The sequence below is a fragment of the Triticum dicoccoides genome, chromosome 2B, assembly GCF_002162155.2.
Source record: "Triticum dicoccoides isolate Atlit2015 ecotype Zavitan chromosome 2B, WEW_v2.0, whole genome shotgun sequence".
In the NCBI taxonomy this organism is placed as follows: domain Eukaryota; kingdom Viridiplantae; phylum Streptophyta; class Magnoliopsida; order Poales; family Poaceae; genus Triticum; species Triticum dicoccoides.
The window spans coordinates 149188469-149210338 of NC_041383.1; the positions used below are offsets into that span (position 1 = coordinate 149188469).

The following is a 21870-nucleotide window of genomic DNA, read 5'->3' on the forward strand; positions in this document are numbered from 1 at the left end:
ATCTTTCAGCACTCACCCTTTGGCGACATCTTAAATTCCCTAAAGCATCTCTCGCTATCCGGAGAGCCCTGGCCGGACTATGGCCAGGATGGTTGGGATGCGGACGACAAAGAAATTCAAACCCCACCCACCACCCACTTTGTAGCCACTATCGACGATCTAACCGACATGCTAGACTATGACTCCGAGGACATCGATGGTATGGACGACGATGCCGGAGACGATCAAGAACTAGCGCCTACAGGGCACTAGAAGACCACCTCGTCATATGATATATACATGGTGGACACCCCAAAAGATGGGGACAGCGAAGAAGCAGCGGAGGCAGATTCCTCAAAGAAACAGCCCAAGCGCCGACGTCAACGGCGCCGCTCTAAATCCCGCCACAGCAAGAATGGAGATTCCGGCACCGGAGATAATAACACCCCAGAGAGTGCCGAAGACAACCCCCTCCAGCAAGATTCAGCACAGGAGGATGCAGAAGCAAGCCCTCACGAGAGAGCGGCAGACGAAGAGGTCGACGATGATAATTACATACCTCCCTCCGGAGACAAGGCAAGCCTCAACGACGACGAATTCGTCGTGCCTGAGGATCCCGTCGAACAAGAGCGTTTTAAACGCAGGCTTATCGCCACGGCAAATAGCCTAAAGAAAAAGCAGCAACAACTTCAAGCTGACCAAGACCTGCTGGCCGACAGATGGACTGAGGTCCTCGCGGCCGAAGAGTATGAACTCGAACGCCCCTCCAAGAGCTACCCAAAGCGCAAGTTGCTCCCTCGACTAGAGGAGGAAGCATATATATCTTCATCACTAGCGCACAATACGGCAGACCGACCACCCCGTGGTCGCGACAGAGAGGCACCCAGGCCCTCCACCAAGACCGTACCCATGCATCGCTCAAAAAGTACGAAGCCACGAGGGAACGCGCCGGACTTGCGGGATATATTGGAGGATAAGGCAAGACAATCCAGATCCATCTATGGATCACGTGGGCGCCCCACGACCCACGACGAATATCGTCGCGCCGGATACAACAACTCCGGCCGGGCCGAACACAGCAGACAATGCTCCCTTGAGCTAAGTCGTGATATTGCTCAATACAGAGGCGCCGCACACCCACTATGCTTCACAGACGAAGTAATGGATCATCAAATCCCTGAAGGGTTTAAACCCGTCAACATCGAATCCTACAATGGCACGACAGACCCCGCGGTTTGGATCGAGGATTACCTCCTTCATATCCATATGGCCCGCAGAGACGATCTCCACGCCATCAAATACCTCCCACTCAAGCTTAAAGGACCAGCTCGGCATTGGCTCAACAGCCTGCCCGCAGAGTCAATTGGGTGTTGGGAGGACCTGGAAGCCGCATTCCTCGACAACTTCCAGGGCACATACGTGCGACCACCAGACGCCGACGACCTAAGCCACATAATTCAGCAGCCAGATGAATCGGCCAGACAGTTCTGGACACGGTTCCTAACAAAGAAAAACCAAATCGTCGACTGTCCGGATGCAGAGGCCCTAGCAGCCTTCAAACATAACATCCGCGACGAGTGGCTAGCCCGGCACCTAGGACAGGAAAAGCCGAAATCCATGGCAGCCCTCACATCATTAATGACCCGCTTCTGTGCGGGAGAGGATAGCTGGCTAGCTCGCAGCAACAACCTCAGTAAGAATGCTGGCAGTCCGGATACTAAGGACCACAATGGCAGGTCGCGTTGAAGCAAAAACAAACGCCGCGTTAACGGCGACAACAATGAGGATACGGCAGTCAACGCCGGATTCTGAGGCTCTAAACCCGGTCAGCGGAAGAAGCCATTCAAAAGAACCACCCCGGGTTCGTCTAATTTGGACCGAATACTCGACCGCTCATGCCAGATACATGGCACCCCCGAAAAGCTAGCTAACCACACCAACAGAGATTGTTGGGTATTTAAACAGGCAGGCAAGTTAATTGCCGAAAACAACGACAAGGGGCTGCACAGCGACGACGAGGAAGAGACCCGGCCGCCGAACAGTAGAGGACAGAAGGGTTTCACCCCACAAGTGCGGACGGTAAACATGATATACGCAACCCATATACCCAAGAGGGAGAGGAAGCGTGCACTAAGGGACGTATATGCGATGGAGCCAGTCGCCCCAAAATTCAATCCATGGTCCTCTTTCCCGATCAATTTCGATCGACGAGACCATCCGACCAGTATCCGCCATGGCGGATTCGCCGCATTGGTTTTAGACCCAATCGTCGATGGATTTCACCTCACAAGAGTCTTGATGGACGGCGGCAGTAGCCTGAACCTGCTTTATCAGGATACAGTGTGCAAGATGGGCATAGACCCCTCAAGGATTAAACCTACAAAGACGACCTTCAAAGGCGTCATACCAGGTGTCGAGGCCAATTGTACAGGCTCAGTCACACTGGAAGTGGTCTTCGGATCCCCGGATAATTTCCGGAGTGAGGAGTTAATCTTTGACATAGTACCGTTCTGCAGCGGCTATCACGCTCTGCTCGGACGAACCGCGTTCGCAAAGTTCAACGCGGTGCCGCATTACGCATACCTCAAGCTCAAGATGCCAGGCCCTCGTGGAGTCATCACGGTCAACGGAAATACAGAACGCTCCCTCCGAACGGAGGAACATACAGCGGCTCTCGCGGCAGAAGTACAGAGTAGCCTTCTAAGGCAATTTTCGAGTCCGGCCGTTAAACGACCGGACACGGCCAAACGCGCCCGGAGCAACATCAATCAAGACCACCTAGCACGCTCCGAGCACGCGTAGCAATGCGGCCCCAACCCCAGCCCTCGCATGATTACAAGACCAACCCTCCGCGTACATCATTACGCTCTGGAGATACCATGGGCATAGGGGGAGGGGCACGACCACAACAGACCCAGAGCGCGGCTCGACCACACCAGGGGCTCCCAAGTGTGTCACTCTTCTTATTTTTATTTTCCTTCTTTTTATACAGGACTCCGTTCACCAGAGGCCCTGTCCGGTGGCGCGCCCGCCGAACTCACGATGCAACAGCCAGGGAGGGAAAAAAGGCGCGACGAACACTCAGGTGGTCTCCATTACGAGCATTAAATTTGATTATATACACCAGTCCGCAGCCCACCCCTGGAGGGGGACATGTTTAATTAATCCAATCCCTTGCTTACCGCACTACTTGTACCATTCCGCACTCATAGCAGAATTCCTTGAATAAATAATGCAGCACTTTTTGCCTATAATTGCATTACCTTACATATATATGTTCATTAATGACATCTTGCACCCGTATAATTTGGTACAGCCAAATACACCAGGGGCTTATGTTCCCCGCATTATGGTGTGATAAGTCCGAACACTTTCACAAGTGCGGCACCCCGAACTTATAGCATTATATGAATCGGCTCTGAATCATGTCTTGGGTCAATAGTTAGGTTTGCTCGGCTCCCATGTTTTGGTACCTTACGTTCCGTTCTGTCGGCTAAAGTAGCACTGGGAGAACCACTGCGATTGCGCCCCGGTTGAGCTGGGTGAGCGCCTCAGTGGAGAAAGCTAAAACTGACTGGCATGATAAGGTGAGAGACTGGTCGCTGTTCGAGAGGTCTTTTCGGGTCCCTAAAGACTTATGCCGCTTCGAGCGAAGAACCGGATAATGTCCGACGAAGGCGTGGATAGCGCCCCGAACTCGGTCTTCCGAATACTAGGGGCTTCTCCGAAATTTAAAATTATAGAATTCTATGGCTAAGTGAGAGTGTTCAAGCATTATAAGTCCGGTTGCCTTGTTCGTTGTGTTGAGCGCCTCCCTAGATGTACCCAAAAATGGGAACAAGAGCGCTCAAGTTTATCCCGAACACCCCAGCACTCGTGGCATGGGGGCTGAAGCCGACGACTTGCCATCTCTCAGATTTTTTAAATGGCCGCACAGAAGGTAATATTTTAAATCAATAAGCGTTGCTTAGCGCATATGAACAAAGTTTTCAGCGCACAGGATAATACATTGCGAGTTTACTCAATAATTACATCTCTGGGGCACTCATCCGCAATCTTGCGGGCACCCTTCAGGACAGTCTTATAGTACATCTCGGGCGTACGATACTCCTTGCCCGCTGGCGGCGCGTCAGTGATAAGCCTCTCCGCATCCAGCCTGCCCCAGTGCACCTTTGCGCGGGCAAGGGCCCGACGAGCACCTTCAATACAGGCGGAGCACTTGACGACCTCCACCCAGGGGCACGCATCCACCAGCCGCCGCACGAGGCCGAAGTAGCTCCCAGGCACGGCCACTCGAGGCCACAGCCGGACTATGAGGCCCTTCATGGCCTGTTCGGCTACCTTGTGGACCTCGACCAGCTGCTTCAGCTGGTCGCTAGGGGGCACCGGATGGCCGGCCTCGGCGTACTGAGACCAGAAGACCTTCTCCGTTGAGCTCCCCTCCTCGGCTCGGTAGAACGCGGCGGCATCGGACACACTGCGAGGCAGATCTGCAAACGCCCCTGGAGAGCTCCGAATTCGGGTAAGTGTCAGGTAGTTTACACTAACATGCTTGCTTTGCATGAAAAATGCCTTACTCGCCGCTATTTTCTTCACCGCCTCAACCTCCTAAAGGGCCTTATGGGCCTCGGCCTTGGCGGCTTTGGCACTTTTGAGAGCCGAGGCAAGCTCGGACTCTCGAGTCCTTGAGTCGCGCTCCAAAGTCTCATGCTTTTCCATGAGAGCCTGGAGCTCTTGCCGCACTTCCGCCACCCGCGCCTCCTGCTTCTCTCGCTCCGCTCGTTCCACGGCCGCATTGCGTTCGGCCACGGACATGGCCTCCTTCAGGGCCGCCACCTCGTTCGTGGCCCCTGTAGTACCCACGTTATCCTTGTTATTTTTATTGCAACCTAAATCCTTTTCTGTAAGGTAACTATTCAAAGTGGTGTTACTCACCTTCTTTGTCCTCGAGCTGCTTCTTGGCACGGCCGAGCTCTTGCTCGGACCGCTCGAGATCCTGCTTCAATGCACCGACCTCCGCAGTCAGTGCGGCAGAGGTCAGCAGCGCAGCCTGCAAACCCATATTGACATACTTTTTAGCAACCCTGCGTATATCTTTTTAGATCCTCAGTCCGGCTTTTCTTTCCGAACACCGAACCGAGCATCAGGGGCTACTGTCGGTATTACATTACATAATTTTAACTTCTTACCTCAAAGCCTGTTAGAAGGCTACTGCAGGCTTCGGTCAGCCCGCTCTTGGCAAGTTGAACCTTCTGAATCACCGCACTCATGATAGTGCGGTGTTCTTCCTCGATGGAAGCGCCTTTGAGCGCCTCCAACAAGTTGTCCGGCGCCTCCGGTTGGACGGGGGACGCCGGTGTCACGGTCTTGCCCTTCTTGCGAAGGGGTCGCCTGCCGGACTCTGGAACCACTGCAGGTTCCGGCGTAGAGTCCGGCGCAAAGTCCGGGAGGCTGCCTTGTGGCGCCTCCGGAGCCTCCTCCTGATGGGTCCTTTCTCGGGACCCCACCTCGGTGTCCTCAGCGGCGCGAGGGGTGGAGGCGGTCGGGATGGAATCTACATCCGATGGAGCCAAGGACCCGCTCGATGAAGCGGGGAGATCATCATCGGCTGGACTATAGGCAGTGTGCGTCATTAGAAGGACACTATGTGACATAAAAAGAAATTATAAATCATTCAGGAATCCGGATACTTACAATCTCGCCGGAGGCCTGGCCCTTGAGGGCCACTCTTCGCTGCCAACACCGGTGTTGACGGGGCTGTCCGGGGGAATAGTTCTTCCCCTCTTGGACCCTTCGGCCTCCCCTGTTGGGGAAGCCTTCCTCTTCCTCTCTCCCTCCTCTGGGAGAGAGTCCTTTGTTTCCTCCTCGTCTTCGGGGGAGGAATCCGCCTCAGAGTCGTCGGACACCTGAAAACGGGAGCTCTTTCGAGTACCCGTGGCCACCTTCTTGGCCTTCTTCTCCGGCACCACGTGCGGTGCCGAAACCAGCAGCCCCGCTAGACAGGCGTCTACTGGGTTTTCTGGCATGGGAGCCGGGCAGGTGAGCTGCTCGGCCTTCTTCATCCAGTCCTGTCAAAGGAAAAGGAAGATTGAAACCCGCTTAGGGTCAAAACTATTAACAACAAGTGTCCCGTAAAGGGGTAGAATCACTTACCTTGTCAGCTGGACGCTGCGAGTGAAATCCGTGATCTTCCGTCCCGGATGCGGGAGCTTCGGCGCCCTTGAACAGCACCCTCTAGGCGCCTTCGTACGTCGTGTCGAAGAGCCCTCTCAACGCCTGGTGTTGTGCCTGATCAAACTCCCACAGGTTGAATGCCCGTTCTTGGCATGGGAGAATCCGGCGGACGAGCATGACTTGAACCACATTAACAAGCCTGAGCTTCTTGTTCACCAGCTTCTGGATACAGGCTTGGAGTCCCGTCAGCTCCTTCGAACTACCCCATAGCAAGCCCTTCTCTTTCCAGGAGGTGAGCTGCATAGGGATACCAGATCTGAACTCGGGGGCCGCCGCCCACGTAGGGTCGCGCGGCTCGGTGATATAGAACCACCCCGATTGCCACCCCTTGACGGATTCCACGAAGGCCCCTTCGAACCAGAGGACATTGGGCATCTTGCCCAACATGGTGCCTCCGCACTCCGCCTGCGTGCCCTTCACTACCTTCGGCTTGACATTGAAGGTCTTGAGCCACAAGCCGAAGTGGGGCTGGATGCAGAGGAAGGCCTCGCACACGACGATGAACGCTGAGATGTTGAGGATGAAGTTCGGCGCCAGATCGTGGAAATCCAGGCCGTAGTAGAACATGAGCCCCCGGACAAAGGGGTGAAGTGGAAAGCCCAGTCCGCGGAGGAAGTGGGGAAGGAATACAACCCTCTCATGGGGCCTGGGGGTGGGGATGAGCTGCCCCTTGTCGGGCAGCCGGTGCGCGATGTCGCCGGAAAGGTATCCGGCGCTGCGCAGTTTGGCGATGTGATCCTCCTTAACGGTGGAGGCCAACCATTTACCTCCCGCTCAGGACATGGTCGGAGAAGGTTGAGGCGAGATGCGCGAACTTGGGCGCTGGAGCTCGAGTGCGCGGAGATGGATAAGCAAAGGAGGAAGAAGGCGTAGGTAAAAAGGTGGATCCTTATCCCCTTATATATAGGCGGACGAAGACTATGCGTCCCCACCGGCCTGGTAAAACTTGCTTATCTCCCAAGCGCCACCATCAATGGCGCGGTTGGGTTACCCACGTCCCGTATTGATGAGAATCCCGGAATAAGGGGAACACGATCTCTACTTCGACAAGACGTGCCAAGGAAACCACTTTGCTAAACGCGCTGAGGTGGTATAATAAAAAACGATTCAAGTAAAGGCTTGGTAGTGGCGTGACGTCATGCCACAAAACACGTCAGCAGATTGAACTTGTGCACATATTATTCTCTCTACGGTGGAATGTGGAATTTATTTTGCAGAGCCGGACACTATCCTGGTGTTCACAATCTTCTATGGATTATTTGGAGGAGGAACCCCTTGCAATGCCGAACATTATGCGCGCCGGACTCATCGTCATTGAAGCCAGGTTCAGGGGCTACTGAGGGAGTCCTGGACTAGGGGGTGTCCGGACAGCCGGACTATCATCGTCCGCCGGACTCCAAGACTATGAAGATACAAGATTGAAGACTTCGTCCCGTGTCCGGATGGGACTTCCCTTGGCGTGGAAGGCAAGCTTGGCGATACGGATATGTAGATCTCCTACCATTGTAACCGACTCTGTGTAACCCTAGCCCTCTCCGGTGTCTATATAAACCGGAGGGTTTTAGTCCGTAGGACGAACAACCATTACAACAATCATACCATAGGCTAGCTTCTAGGGTTTAGCCTCCTTGATCTCGTGGTAGATCCACTCTTGTACTACCCATATCATCAATATCAATCAAGCAGGAGTAGGGTTTTACCTCCATCGAGAGGGCCCGAACCTGGGTAAAAACATCGTGTCCCTTGTCTCCTGTTACCATCCGCCTAGACGCATAGTTCGGGACCCCCTACCCGAGATCCGCCGGTTTTGACACCGACAGGCCCAGAGATACCTCTCCGTCACACGGAGTGACAAATCCCAGTCTCGATTTGTGCCAACCCAACAGACACTTTCGGAGATACCCGTAGTGCACCTTTATAGCCACCCAGTTACGTTGTGACGTTTGGTACACCCAAAGCATTCCTACGGTATCTGGGAGTTGCACAATCTCATGGTCTAAGGAAATGGTACTTGACATTAGAAAAGCTTTAGCATACAAACTACACGATCTTTGTGCTAGGCTTAGGATTGGGTCTTGTCCATCACATCATTCTCCTAATGATGTGATCCCGTTATCAACGACATCCAATGTCCATGGTTAGGAAACCGTAACCATCTATTGATCAACGAGCTGGTGAACTAGAGGCTTACTAGGGACATGGTGTTGTCTATGTATCCACACATGTATCTGAGTTTCCCATCAATACAATTATAGCATGGATAATAAACGATTATCATGAACACAGAAATATAATAATAATAACTAATTTATTATTGCTTCTAGGGCATATTTACAACAGTCTCCCACTTGCACTAGAGTCAATAATCTAGTTCACATCGCCATGTGATTAACACTCACAGGTCACATCGCCATGTGACCAACATCCAAAGAGTTTACTAGTGTCACTAAACTAGTTCACATCATCATGTGATTAAGACTCAATGAGTTCTGGGGTTTGATCATGTTTTGCTTGTGAGAGAGGTTTTAGTCAATGGGTCTGCAACATTCAGATCTGTATGTACTTTGCAAATCTCTAGGTCATATTGTAAATGCTGCTTCCACGCTCCACTTGGAGCTATTCCAAATGGTTGCTCCACTATACGTATCCGGTTTGCTACTCAGAGTCATTCAGATAGGTGTTAAAGCTAGCATCGACGTAACCCTTTACGCCGAACTCTTTATCACCTCCATAATCGAGAAACATGTCCTTATTACTCCAAGGACAATTTTGACCGCTGTCCAATGATCCATTACTGGATCACTCTTGTACCCCTTTGCCAGACATGTGGCAACGCACACATCAGGTGCGGTACTCAGCATAGCATACTATGGAGCCTACGTCTGAAACATAGGGGGCGACCTTCGTCCTTTCTCTCTATTCTGCCGTGGTCGAGCTTTAAGTCTTAACTTCATACCTTACAACTCAGGCAAGAACTCCTTCTTTGACTGATCCATCTTGAACACCTTCAAGATCATGTCAAGGTATGTGCTCATTTGAAAGTACTATTAAGCATTTTGATCTATCTTATAGATCTTGATGCTTATTGTTCAAGTAGCCTAATCCAGGTTTTCCATTGAAAAACACTTTTCAAATAACCCTATATGCTTTCTAGAAATTCTACATCATTTCTGATCAACAATATGTTTACAACATATACTTATCAGAAATTCTATAGTGCTCCCACTCACTTCTTTGGAAATACAAGTTTCTCATAAACTTTGTATAAACCCAAAATCTTTGATCATCTTATCAAAGTGTATATTCAACTCTGAGATGCTTACTCCAGTCCATGGAAGGATCGCTAGAGCCAGCATACCTTTTAGCATCCTTAGAATCGACAAAACCTTTCTGATTGTATCACATACAACCTTTCCTTACGAAAACTGGTAAGGAAACTCATTTTGACATCCATCTGCCATCATAAATGCAGCTAATGCTAACATGATTCCGACGGACTTAAGCATCGCTACGTATGAGAAAATCTCATCATAGTCAACTCCTTGAACTTGTGAAAAACTCTTCGCCACAAGTCGAGCTTCATAGACGGTGACATTACCGTCCACGTCCGTCTTATTCTTAAAGATCCATTTATCTCAATGGCTTGCCGATCATCGGGCAAGTCCACCAAAGTCCATGCTTTGTTCTGATACATGGATCCTATCTCGGATTTCATGGCTTCTAACCATTTGTCGGAATATGGGCCCACCATCGCTTCTCCATAGCTCGTAGGTTCATTGTTGTCTAGCAACATGACCTTCAAGACATGATTACTGTACCACTCTGAAGTAGTATGCATCCTTGTCACCCTATGAGGTACGGCAGTGACTTGATCCAAAACTTCATGATCACTATCATAAGCTTCTACTTCAAGTGGTGTAGGCGCTACAGGAACAACTTCCCGTGCCCTGCCACACACTAGTTGAAGTGATGGTTCAATAACCTCATCAAGTCTCCACCATCCTCCCACTCAATTTTCGAGACAAACTTTTTCCTCGAGAAAGGACCCGATTCAAGAAACAATCCCTATTGCTTTCGGATCTGAATTAGGAGGTATACCCAACTGTTTTGGGTGTCCTATGAAGATGCATTTTATCCGCTTTGGGTTCGAGCTTATCAACCTGAAACTTTTTCACATAAGCGTCGCAGCCTCAAATTTTTAAGAAACGACAGCTTAGGTTTCTCCAAACCATAGTTCAAAAGGGGTCGTCTCAACGGAGTTACGTGGTGCCCTATTTAAAGTGAATGTGGTTGTCTCTAATGCCTAACCCATGAACGATAGTGGTAATTCGATAAGAGACATCATGGTACGCACCATATCCAATAGGGTGCAACTATGATGTTCGGACACACCATCACACTATGGTGTTCCAGGCGGTATTAATTGTGAAACAATTTCCACAATGTCTTAATTGCGTGCCAAAGCTCGTAACTCAGATACTCATCTCTATGATCATATCATAGACATTTTATCCTCTTGTCATGATCATCTTCAACTTCACTCTGAAATTACTTGAACCATTCAATAATTCAGACTTGTGTTTCATGAAGTAAATAGACTCAGTATCTACTCAAATCATCCATGAAGTAAGAACAACGATATCCACTGCGTGCCTCAGCACTCATTGGACCGCACACATCAAAATGTATTACTTCCAACAAGTTGCTTTCTTGTTCCATTTTACTGAAAACGAGGCTTTCAGTCATCTTGCCCATGTGGTATGATTTGCATGTCTCAAGTGATTCAAAATCAAGTGAGTCCAAACGGTCTATTTGCATGGAGTTTCTCCATGCATATACACCAATAGTCATGGTTCGCATGTCTCAAACTTTTCAAAAACGAGTGAGTCCAAAGATCCATCAACATGGAGCGTCTTCATGCGTTTTATACCAATATGACTTACATGGCAGTGCCACAAGTAGGTGGTACTATCATTACTATCTTATATCTTTTGGCATGACCATGTGTATCACTACGATCGAGATTCAATAAACCATTCATTTTAGGTGCAAGACCATTGAAGGTATTATTCAAATAAACAGTGTAACCATTATTCTCCTTAAATGAACAACCGTATTGCGATAGACATAATCCAATCATGTCTATGCTCAACGCAAGCACCAAATAACAATTATTTAGGTTTAACACCAATCTCGATGGTAGAGGGAGCGTACGATGCTTGATCACATCAAGCTTGGAAAACTTCCAACACATATCGCCAGCTCACCTTTAGCTAGTCTCCGTCTACTCCGCAGCCTTTTATTTTGAGTTACTAACACTTAGCAACCGAACCGGTATCTAATACCCTGGTGCTACTAGGAGTACTAGTAAAGTACACATTAACATAATGTATATCCATTATACTTCTATCGACCTTGCCAGCCTTCTCATCTACCAAGTATCTAGGGTAATTCTGCTCCAGTGGTTGTTCCCCTTATTACAGAAGCACTTAGTCTTGGGTTTGGGTTCAACCTTGCGTTTCTTCACTAGAGCAGCAGCTGATTTGTCGTTTCATGAAGTATCCCTTCTTGCCCTTGCCCTTCTTGAAACTAGTGGTTTCACCAACCATCAACGATTGATGCTCCTTCTTGGTTTCTACTTTTGCGGTGTCAAACATCGCGAATATCTCAAGGATCATCATATCTATCCCTGATATGTTATAGTTCATCACGAAGCTCTAGCAGCTTGGTGGCAATGACTTTAGAAACATCACTATCTCATCTGGAAGATCAACTCCCACTCAATTCAAGTGATTGTTGTACTCAGACAATCTGAGCACAAGCTCAACGATTGAGCTTTTCTCCCTTAGTTTGCCGGCTAAGAAAATCGTCGGAGGTATTATACCTCTTGACGTGGGAACGAGCCTGAAATCCCAATTTCAGCCCTCGAAACATCTCATATGTTCCGCGACATTTCGAAATCGTCTTTGGTGCCTCAACTCTAAACCGTTTAACTGAACTATCACGTAGTTATCAAAAACGTGTATGTCAGATGTTCGCAACATCCACAGACAACGTTCGAGGTTCAGCACACTGAGGGGTGCATTAAGGACATAAGCCTTCTACGAAGCAACGAGGACAATCCTCAGTTTATGGACCTAGTCCGCATAATTGCTACTATTAACTTTCAACTGAATTTTCTCTAGGAACATATCTAAAACAGTAGAACTAAAGCGTGAGCTACGACATAATTTGCAAAAACCTTTTGACTATGTTCAGGATAATTAAGTTCATCTTATGAACTCCCACTCAGATAGACATCCCTCTAGTCATCTAAGTGATTACATGATCCGAGTCAACTAGGCCGTGTCCGATCATCACGTGAGACGGACTAGTCAGCATCGGTGAACATCTTCATGTTGATCGTATCTACCATACGACTCATGCTCGACCTTTCGGTCTCTTGTGTTCCGAGGCAATGTCTGTACATGCTAGGCTCGTCAAGTTAACCTAAGTGTTTCGCGTGTGTAAATATGGCTTACACCCGTTGTATGTGAATGTTAGAATCTATCACACCCGATCATCACATGGTGCTTCGAAACAACGAACTTTCGCCACGGTGCATAGTTAGGGGGAACACTTACTTGAAATTTTAATGAGGGATCATCTTATTTACTACCGTCGTTCTAAGCAAATAAGATGCATAAACATGATAAACATCACATGCAATCAAAAGTGACATGATATGGCCAATGTCATTTTGCTCCTTTTGATCTCCATCTTCGGGGCTCCATGATCATCATCGTCACCGGCATGACACCATGATCTCCATCATTGTGTCTCCATGAAGTTGTCTCGCCAACTATTACTTCTACTACTATGGCTAACGGTTTAGCAATAAAGTAAAGTAATTACATGGCGTTGTTCATTGACACGCAGGTCATACAATAAATTAAGACAACTCCTATGGCTCCTGCCAGTTATCATACTCATCGACATGCAAGTCGTGATTCCTATTACAAGAACATGATCAATCTCATACATCACATATCATTCATCACATTCTTTTTGGCCATATCACATCACATAGCATACCCTGCAAAAACAAGTTAGACATCCTCTAATTGTTGTTTGCATGTTTTACGTGGCTGCTATGGGTTTCTAGCAAGAACGTTTCTTACCTACCAAAACCACAACGTGATATGTCAATTGCTATTTACCCTTCATAAGGACCCTTTCATCGAATCCGATCCGACTAAAGTGGGAGAGACTGGCACCCGCTAGCCACCTTATGGAACTAGTGCATGTCAGTCGGTGGAACCTGTCTCACGTAAGTGTACGTGTAAGGTCGGTCCGGGCCGCTTCATCCCACAATACCATCGAAACAAGATTGGACTAGTAACGGTAAGCATATTGAACAAAATCAACGCCCACAACAACTTGTGTTCTACTCGTGCATAGAAACTACGCATAGACCTAGCTCATGATGCCACTGTTGGGGAACGTAGCAGAAATCAAAAAATTTCTACACATCACCAAGATCAATCTATGGAGTAATCTAGCAATGAGGGAAAGGAGAGTGCATCTACATACCCTTGTAGATCGCTAAGCGGAAGCGTTCAAGTGAACAGGGTTGATGGAGTCGTACTCGTCGTGATCCAAATCACCGATGATCCTAGTGCCGAACGGACGGCACCTCCGCGTTCAACACACATGCAGCCCGGTGACGTCTCCCATGCCTTGATCCAGCAAGGAGAGAGGGAGAGGTTGGGGAAGACTCCGTCCAGCAGCAGCACAACGGCGTGGTGGTGGTGGAGGAGCATGGCAATCCTGCAGGGCTTCGCCAAGCACCGCGGGAGAGGAGGAGGAAGAGAGGTAGGGCTGCGCCAGGGAGAGGTGGAAACTCTTGTGTTTGCAGCCCCAAAGACCTCAACTATATATAGGGGAGAGGGAGAGGGCTGCGCCCCCTCTAGGGTTCCCACCCCAAGGGGTGCGGCAGCCCCAAAACCCATCTAGGGTGGCGGCCAAAGGGGGGAGAGGGGGAAACTTGCCCCCCAAGTAAGGTGAAGGCGCCCCTTTCCCAAACCCTAGGTGCCTTGGGCCATGGTGGGGCGCACCAGCCCACCTGGGGCTGGTCCCCTCCCACACTTGGCCCATGCTTCCCTCTGGGGCCGGTGGCCCCACTTGGTGGACCCCCGGGACCCTCCCGGTGGTCCCGGTACATTACCGATAGCACCCGAAACTTTTCGGTGACCAAAACAGGACTTCCCATATACAAATCTTTACCTCCGGACCATTCCAGAACTCCTCGTGACGTCCAGGATTTCATCCGGGACTCCGAACAACATTCGGTAACCACGTACATCTATTCCCTATAACCCTAGCGTCATCGAACCTTAAGTGTGTAGACCCTACGGGTTCGGGAGACATGTAGACATGACCGAGACAACTCTCCGGCCAATAACCAACAGCGGGATCTGGATACCCATGTTGACTCCCACATGTTCCACGATGATCTCATCGGATGAACCACGATGTCGAGGATTCAATAAATCCCGTATTCAATTCCCTTTGTCTAGCGGTATAGTACTTGCCCGAGATTCGATCATCGGTAACCCGATACCTTGTTCAATCTCGTTACCAGCAAGTCTCTTTACTCGTTCCGTAACACATCATCCCGTGATCAACCCCTTGGTCATATTGTGCACATTATGATGATGTCCTACCGAGTGGGCCCAGAGATACCTCTCCGTCACACGGAGTGACAAATCCCAGTCTCGATTCGTGCCAAACCAACAGACACTTTCGGAGATACCCGTAGTGCACCTTTATAGCCACCCAGTTACTTTGTGACGTTTGGCACACCCAAAGCATTCCTACGGTATCCAGGAGTTGCACAATCTCATGGTCTAAGGAAATGATACTTGACATTAGAAAAGCTTTAGCATACGAACTACACGATCTTTGTGCTAGGCTTGGGATTGGGTCTTGTCCATCACATCATTCTCCTAATGATGTGATCCCGTTATCAACGACATCCAATGTCCATGGTCAGGAAACTGTAACCATCTATTGATCAACGAGCTAGTCAACTAGAGGCTTACTAGGGACATGGTGTTGTCTATGTATCCACACATGTATCTGAGTTTCCCATCAATACAATTATAGCATGGATAATAAACGATTATCATGAACACAGAAATATAATAATAATAACTAATTTATTATTGCCTCTAGGGCATATTTCCAACACGGAGACGTGTCTCGGTCATGTCTACATAGTTCTCGAACCCGTAGGGTCCGCACGCTTAAAGTTCAGTGACGATCGGTATTATGACTTTTTGTGTTTTGATATACCGAAGGTAGTTCGGAGTCCCGGATATGATCACGGACATGACGAGGAGTCTCGGAATGGTCGATACGTAAAGATCGATATATTGGATCACTATGTTCGGACACCCGAAGTGTTTCGGGAGGTTTCGGGCATATACCGGAGTACCGGGGGGTTACCGGAACCCCCCGGGGAGTTTAATGGGCCAAGATGGGCTTAGTGGATAAGAGGAGGGGCGGCTAGGGCTGGCCGCGCGTCCCCTCCCCCTCTAGTCCGAATTGGACAAGGAGGGGGGCGGCGCCCCCTTTCCTTCCTCCTCTCTCCTTCCCTTCCTTTCCCCTTCCTACTCCAACTAGGAAAAGAGGGAGTCGTACTCCCGGTGGGAGTAGGACTCCTCCCAGGCGCGCCCTCCTCCTGGCCGGCCGTCCCCTCCCCCTGATCCTTTATATACGGGGGCAGGGGGCACCTCTAGGGACAACAATTGATCTCTTAGCCGTGTGCGGTGCCCCTCCACCATATTCCACCTCGGTAATATCGTAGCGGTGCTTAGGCGAAGCCTTGCGTCGGTAGCATCATCAACACCGTCATCACGCCGTCGTGCTGACGAAACTCTCCCGCAAAGCTCTGCTGGATCGGAGTTCATGGGACGTCATCGAGCTGAACGTGTGCTGAACTTGGAGGTTCGGTACTTGATCGGTCGGATCGTGAAGATGTACGACTACATCAACCGCGTTGTGCTAACGCTTCCGCTTTCGGTCTACGAGGGTACGTGGACAACACTCTCCCCTCTCGTTGTTATGCATCACCATGATCTTGCGTGTGCGTAGGAATTTTTTTAAAATTACTACGTTCCCCAACACCTGTAACTTAGTCTCTAATTCGCGAACCAACCTGTGGTTGGATTGTTAGAGGGACAGTGATATCCCCAGTCCACCAGGGTTCAAGCCCTGGTGCTCGTATTATTCCTGGATTTATTTCAAGATTTCCGGCGATGCGCTTTCAGTGGGAGGAGACGTTCCCGTCGATGACGAGGCGCCTACGGTGACTTCGTAAATTTCAAGATGACATGCCGGCTCAGTCTCTCGGAGGTGCTCATAGGGGTAGGGTGTGCGTGTGTGCGTTCATAGAGGTGAGTGTATGCGCGTATGTATGAGGGCTTACGTCTGTACTGATGTTCAAAAAGAAATTTAGTCTCTAATTCTGTGTGATGTTCTCTTGCTTAGGGACATCCGTTGGTACGCCCTTGTGCGCATGCAGCTTTGGATGTCGACCCCCTCTACTCTTTTCGCTCTCTATCGATGAAATGATACGCTCCAAAGTGTATTCGTGGAAAGAAATGATTTTGCTAAAATGCAGCTAAATACTCAGTTTTCCATATCCCATGGCTTATGCCTGCTATCCAAACAACCACTTAGTGGAACCCCAAAGCTAACCATGCCCACGTCCAAATCACGTGGTAATTAATTGCCTAATTGGGAGCTCACCTAACCAATTACATTAGGATATACTTTTTTGTGTGAAACATTAGGGATATTGTTAGTAATAGCTGGAGCAGCGGTCAGGTTCAACACCACGGCCAAAGTATGTTCAACTCGTTTCCGCTAACGACACCCCGTTTGATCTTTTTGTTGCACATATGTCAACACTTCTAGATGACAATGATCGTCCATTAGGACTTCTTTGAGGTTAACTAATTAAGAGTCGCCCATATACTGTTTTCAAGTCATCACAGCATCCTTGTATTGCAACCAGATCCTTTGTCGAGAACGTGGAGGACAGCATGTTTCACAAAGCACAAGAATTTCCCGTATTCGCAAAAACAAAAACAAAAAAAGCCCACCAAAAAACCCTAAGGAGAAGCAATACTGACATCTTGGATCGTTCAGCATACAGTCATCTAGACGCTGGAATAGAGTTTATTCTTCAGACAATTTGCCGTGAGCAAAATAGGGTAGCAGTCGGTTGGTTGTTTATAGTTGCACTGAGTGTTGCTCAGTTGTATGGCTACATCGTTGTCCTCTTTGTATTGAGGCATTTGTGCCACTTGACTATAACTCTATCAAATAACACCTGGGCCTCCATTGCTTTGGAGGGATTTCATAATAATTCTATAGGATAGGATTATACGAATATTTTTCTTTAGAGCCTTCTAGTTCATAGGAATGGATTCTTATTCCTACGTGAGATTGGTTTCTATCCTCCACATTTTTCGTATAACACTTGGTCCTCCTTTTTTATTTCGACTCATAAAATTTAAGATACATGTCATCTTATTTTTTCAAAATTTCTATTCCTATGATAATCCTATCCTATGGACAAAGGAGGCCTTCAATGGATCTCCCCTCTTGTTCTCAACTTTCGACGTTGGATCAAATCAAAATCCGACCGATGGATGCCACTCCACTTGCGAGCTTCCATCTGGACCGTTGCTTATGTGAATCCGGGACTGTCCTGTTTCTCCTCCCTCGACGATAGATGCAGAGCTTTAGGTCCTGACAGTGTACCGCCTACTGAACTTTCGAAAGAGAAAAAGACAGTGTCACTACTCACTACTGCGCCTAGTGGATAGCCCATCTATCTTGAAGGAAATTCTCCGACACCGAGCTTGGTGGTCGGGAGAATCCCCGCCCTATAAATACCACTACCAGACACGACTACACGAGCACCCAGCCGTCTCCAGTGTGCAGCCACCAGCCGATAGAACAGTGCCGGCAGAAGCTGAGAAACAGAGCACCATGAGGAGGGCCATGCTGATGTTGGTTCTGGTGTTGGTGCAATGCCTCGCGCTGGGCTGCGGCACGGCAGCGGCGGCCAGGGCGCGGCAGGGCGACCACCTGCGCCGGCTACGCCGGTCGTCGTCGCTGGCGGCCGTGGAGGGGCCGAGCAGGGCGACGGCTAGCAGAAGATCCAGGCCGGTGCCGGCTGCTGAGGTCGGGCGCAAGGAGGCCGACCGCGTGGAGGCGCTGCCCGGGCAGCCGAGCGGCGTGGACTTCGCGCAGTACGCCGGGTACGTGACGGTGGACGCGCCGGCCGGCCGCGCCCTGTTCTACTACCTCGCCGAGGCCGTCGGCGGCAACGGCAACGGCGACGGGTCGTCGTCCAAGGGCAAGCCCCTCCTCCTCTGGCTCAACGGGGGGCCCGGGTGCTCGTCGCTGGGGTACGGCGCCATGGAGGAGCTCGGCCCGTTCCGCGTCATGAGCGACGGCAAGACGCTCTACCGCAACCCCTACTCCTGGAACCACGGTACGCACGGTCACCTACACGCTCATTTCTCTTCCACGATGTGCAATGATATGATCCATTGGCGAGTGACCGGGTGATGATTAAATAATTCAGCGGCGAACGTGCTGTTCTTGGAGAGCCCGGCGGGGGTGGGGTACTCGTACTCGAACACGACGGCGGACTACGACCGGAGCGGGGACAACCGGACGGCGGAGGACGCGTACGCTTTCCTGGTCAATTGGATGGAGCGCTTCCCCGAGTACAAGGGCCGCGACTTCTACATCGCCGGCGAGAGCTACGCCGGCCACTTCGCGCCGCAGCTGGCCCACGCCGTCCTCCGCCACGCCTCCCCGGCCATCAACCTCAAAGGGGTCATGGTACACGTCGTCAAGCTCCAGCTTACACATTACTGAATCATCATCATCAGTTGTGCATGCTAAGCGATGCGTTGCGTGCCGTGTCTTAAGATTGGGAACGCGGTGATCAACGAGGGGACGGACAAGAAGGGCACGTTCGACTTCTACTGGACGCACGCGCTCATCTCCGACGAGACGGCCGCCGGCGTCAACCAAAACTGCAACTTCACCAATGGCGCACAGTCGAATGATCTCTGCGAGGAAGCCAACGACGATGTCGTCCAGAGCCTCCGTGACATCGACAATTACAACATCTACGCGCCAAACTGCCAGACGGAAGGGCTCGTCACGCCGCCTATCACCCCCTCGGTATGTCATGGTCATGATCACAGCTCACCATATTGTGACAATGTGCGAAGAAATGATATCTGGTGCATGTATCTGCTATCTACTCCCTCCGTCCCGAATTACTTATCGCGGTGTATCAATAAAATAGGAATGCACTTATTTTAGAGTGGATTTGTTGATACACAATGAAACATTATGCTACACTTTGAAACAAGAAAAAGCCTAAAGAAACATCATCTAATACTTTGAGATAAGATAAAATAATTCAAAAATCAGGAAACATGTCGCTGATCTTAAAGCGGTGGTGAATAGTGAATACATGCGTGGGATATCTCATGCGTAGTACATTAACCACTCTCACAACATGTGGCCTTGATGCCTAGACGGGTTATGAAATTTTCATCATGGTCGATGAGGTAGCTTGTCATTGTTTGAGTGGATTTACGTCGATTCCCACAACAAAATATGTAAAACTAAATGAAGGTAAAAAATAAGTTTTTTTTCTCTTGAAGTATTTTTTTAGCATCAGTACAGACACAAGCGCTCATATACACACGCATACACTCACCCCTATGAACGCACACACGCACACCCTACCCCTATGAGCACCTCTGAAAGCGTATCGTCGGAAATCCTGAAATAAATCCAGAAATAATGCGAGCTTCAGGATTTGAACCCTAGTGGGTTGGGGATACCACTGTCCACCTAACCATCTCAACCACAGGTTGGTTCGCTTTTCTCTCGAAGTATTGAGTAGTGAAGTTGACTTGGGTTGTACTTTATGTGCCTCCAGATCGAGAGCTTTGATACGTGCACAAGTAATTATGTAGAGGCCTACCTCAACAAGCCAGATGTTCAAAAGGCGCTCCACGCAAACGTCACCCGCCTCGACCGCCCCTGGTTAGCTTGCAGGTATGTTCATCGCGTACCCATCCTAGGACATGTATAATGATGTTATCTTTTATCTTAATTAAGTGCCACATGTGATAAATGTTGAGACGGAGAAAAAATCTGAAAAGAAAAAAGTTTGTCTTCTCTTAATTAAGGGATGATCTCTTATCTTCCCTAACCAGATATCCTTAAATATGTGCAAAAGATAAGACAGAAAAATAATTCATTGTACATCATGTTTTTATTGTCATATAAATTACAAGGCAAGTTTAAGATTAGATCATCTTATCAACCAATACACATGTCCTAATTTCTACGAACGGTAGTCTCAAGTGTCCAAACTAGCTCAGTTATATACTTTCTGCACATGGACTATAAGCAGACAATATGGTTCGTCGAAATGAAGGCTAAACAAATCAAATTCCAGTCATAACAAATCAAACGGTTTATGAATGACCGCTGTTTATTTTCTTGCCCATTTTCAGCGAGGTCTTCACGCGCTGGGTGGACAGCGCCGCAACTGTTTTGCCCATCATCCGGGAGCTGATGAAAAACAACATCAAAGTCTGGGTGTACAGGTGCGCATGCATCATACCCCCCCTGCCTCTAAACATAAGACGTTTTTACAGTTCTAAGGTAGCAGCACTCTTCAAATGCTCACGCATGAAAGTTAACCACGGATCCTCGCAGCGGAGACACCGACGGGAACGTGCCGGTCACCGCCACCAGATACTCCATCAACCAGCTCCAGCTCCCCGTGGCTGCGAAATGGAGGCCCTGGTTCAGCAGTACCAAGGTGCTCACACTTGGCTCTTCCCCTGCTCTAATCTAGTCACCAACGTGATCTAATGGCCTGTTTAATCTTGTGATCGATCCAACTCAGGGTGCCGGAGAGGTGGGCGGATACGTGGTGCAGTACAAGGGCGGCCTCAGCTTGGTGACGGTGAGAGGAGCTGGCCACGAGGTCCCCAGCTACCAGCCGCAGCGAGCGCTTCAGCTTGTCCAGGCCTTCCTCGCAGGCACAACGCTCCCTGACTGCAAGAAATGCTACTCTAACACATAGTTTGAAGCAGCAGCTTCAGTGCTTCACAGATTGTTAGATTTTACAGTACAAAATAGTACTAGTACAAGAAATAAGCAAAGCCCTGTAATGTTGGATACAGAAATAAGCAACTGCACTGAAATTAGGGGATAAGCAAAACCCTGTGATGTTTTATCAAGTCTGAAGATTGATTGCCAAAATGGCATGCTGAAAAGCTGTGTCCTCCCGTCCCGTGTGTTTATATGTTGGCCACAAATTAGGGCATATTTGTAGAATTTGTAAATTGGCTTCCGTGCGTAAAAAAAACATCAAAGCGTTGCATCAGTGACAGACAGTAATCCCCTCACAGAGAGTACATATGAAAACCTCCACTCGGTTCAGAACAGCGTGCATGCATACACTTGTTAAGAAAACTGGATTTCAGTTCTGCGCATACAGGACATGATAAACCTGTTGTTGCTGCCCCATTGCATTTGCATATATGAAAA

At 49.2% G+C, this 21870-nt stretch overlaps 1 protein-coding gene across 1 annotated transcript; it reads left to right on the forward strand.

Moving 5' to 3' along the window:
* The first annotated feature begins 18234 nt into the window (after positions 1-18234).
* On the forward strand, positions 18235-21502 carry LOC119367408 (serine carboxypeptidase II-3-like). Its single transcript, XM_037632927.1, has 7 exons — positions 18235-18766; positions 18860-19122; positions 19213-19470; positions 20243-20361; positions 20826-20918; positions 21031-21136; positions 21224-21502. The coding sequence occupies exons 1-7, from the start codon at positions 18259-18261 to the stop codon at positions 21401-21403; spliced, it is 1527 nt and encodes a 508-aa protein (XP_037488824.1). The 5' UTR covers positions 18235-18258; the 3' UTR covers positions 21404-21502.
* The last annotated feature ends 368 nt before the right edge of the window (positions 21503-21870 follow it).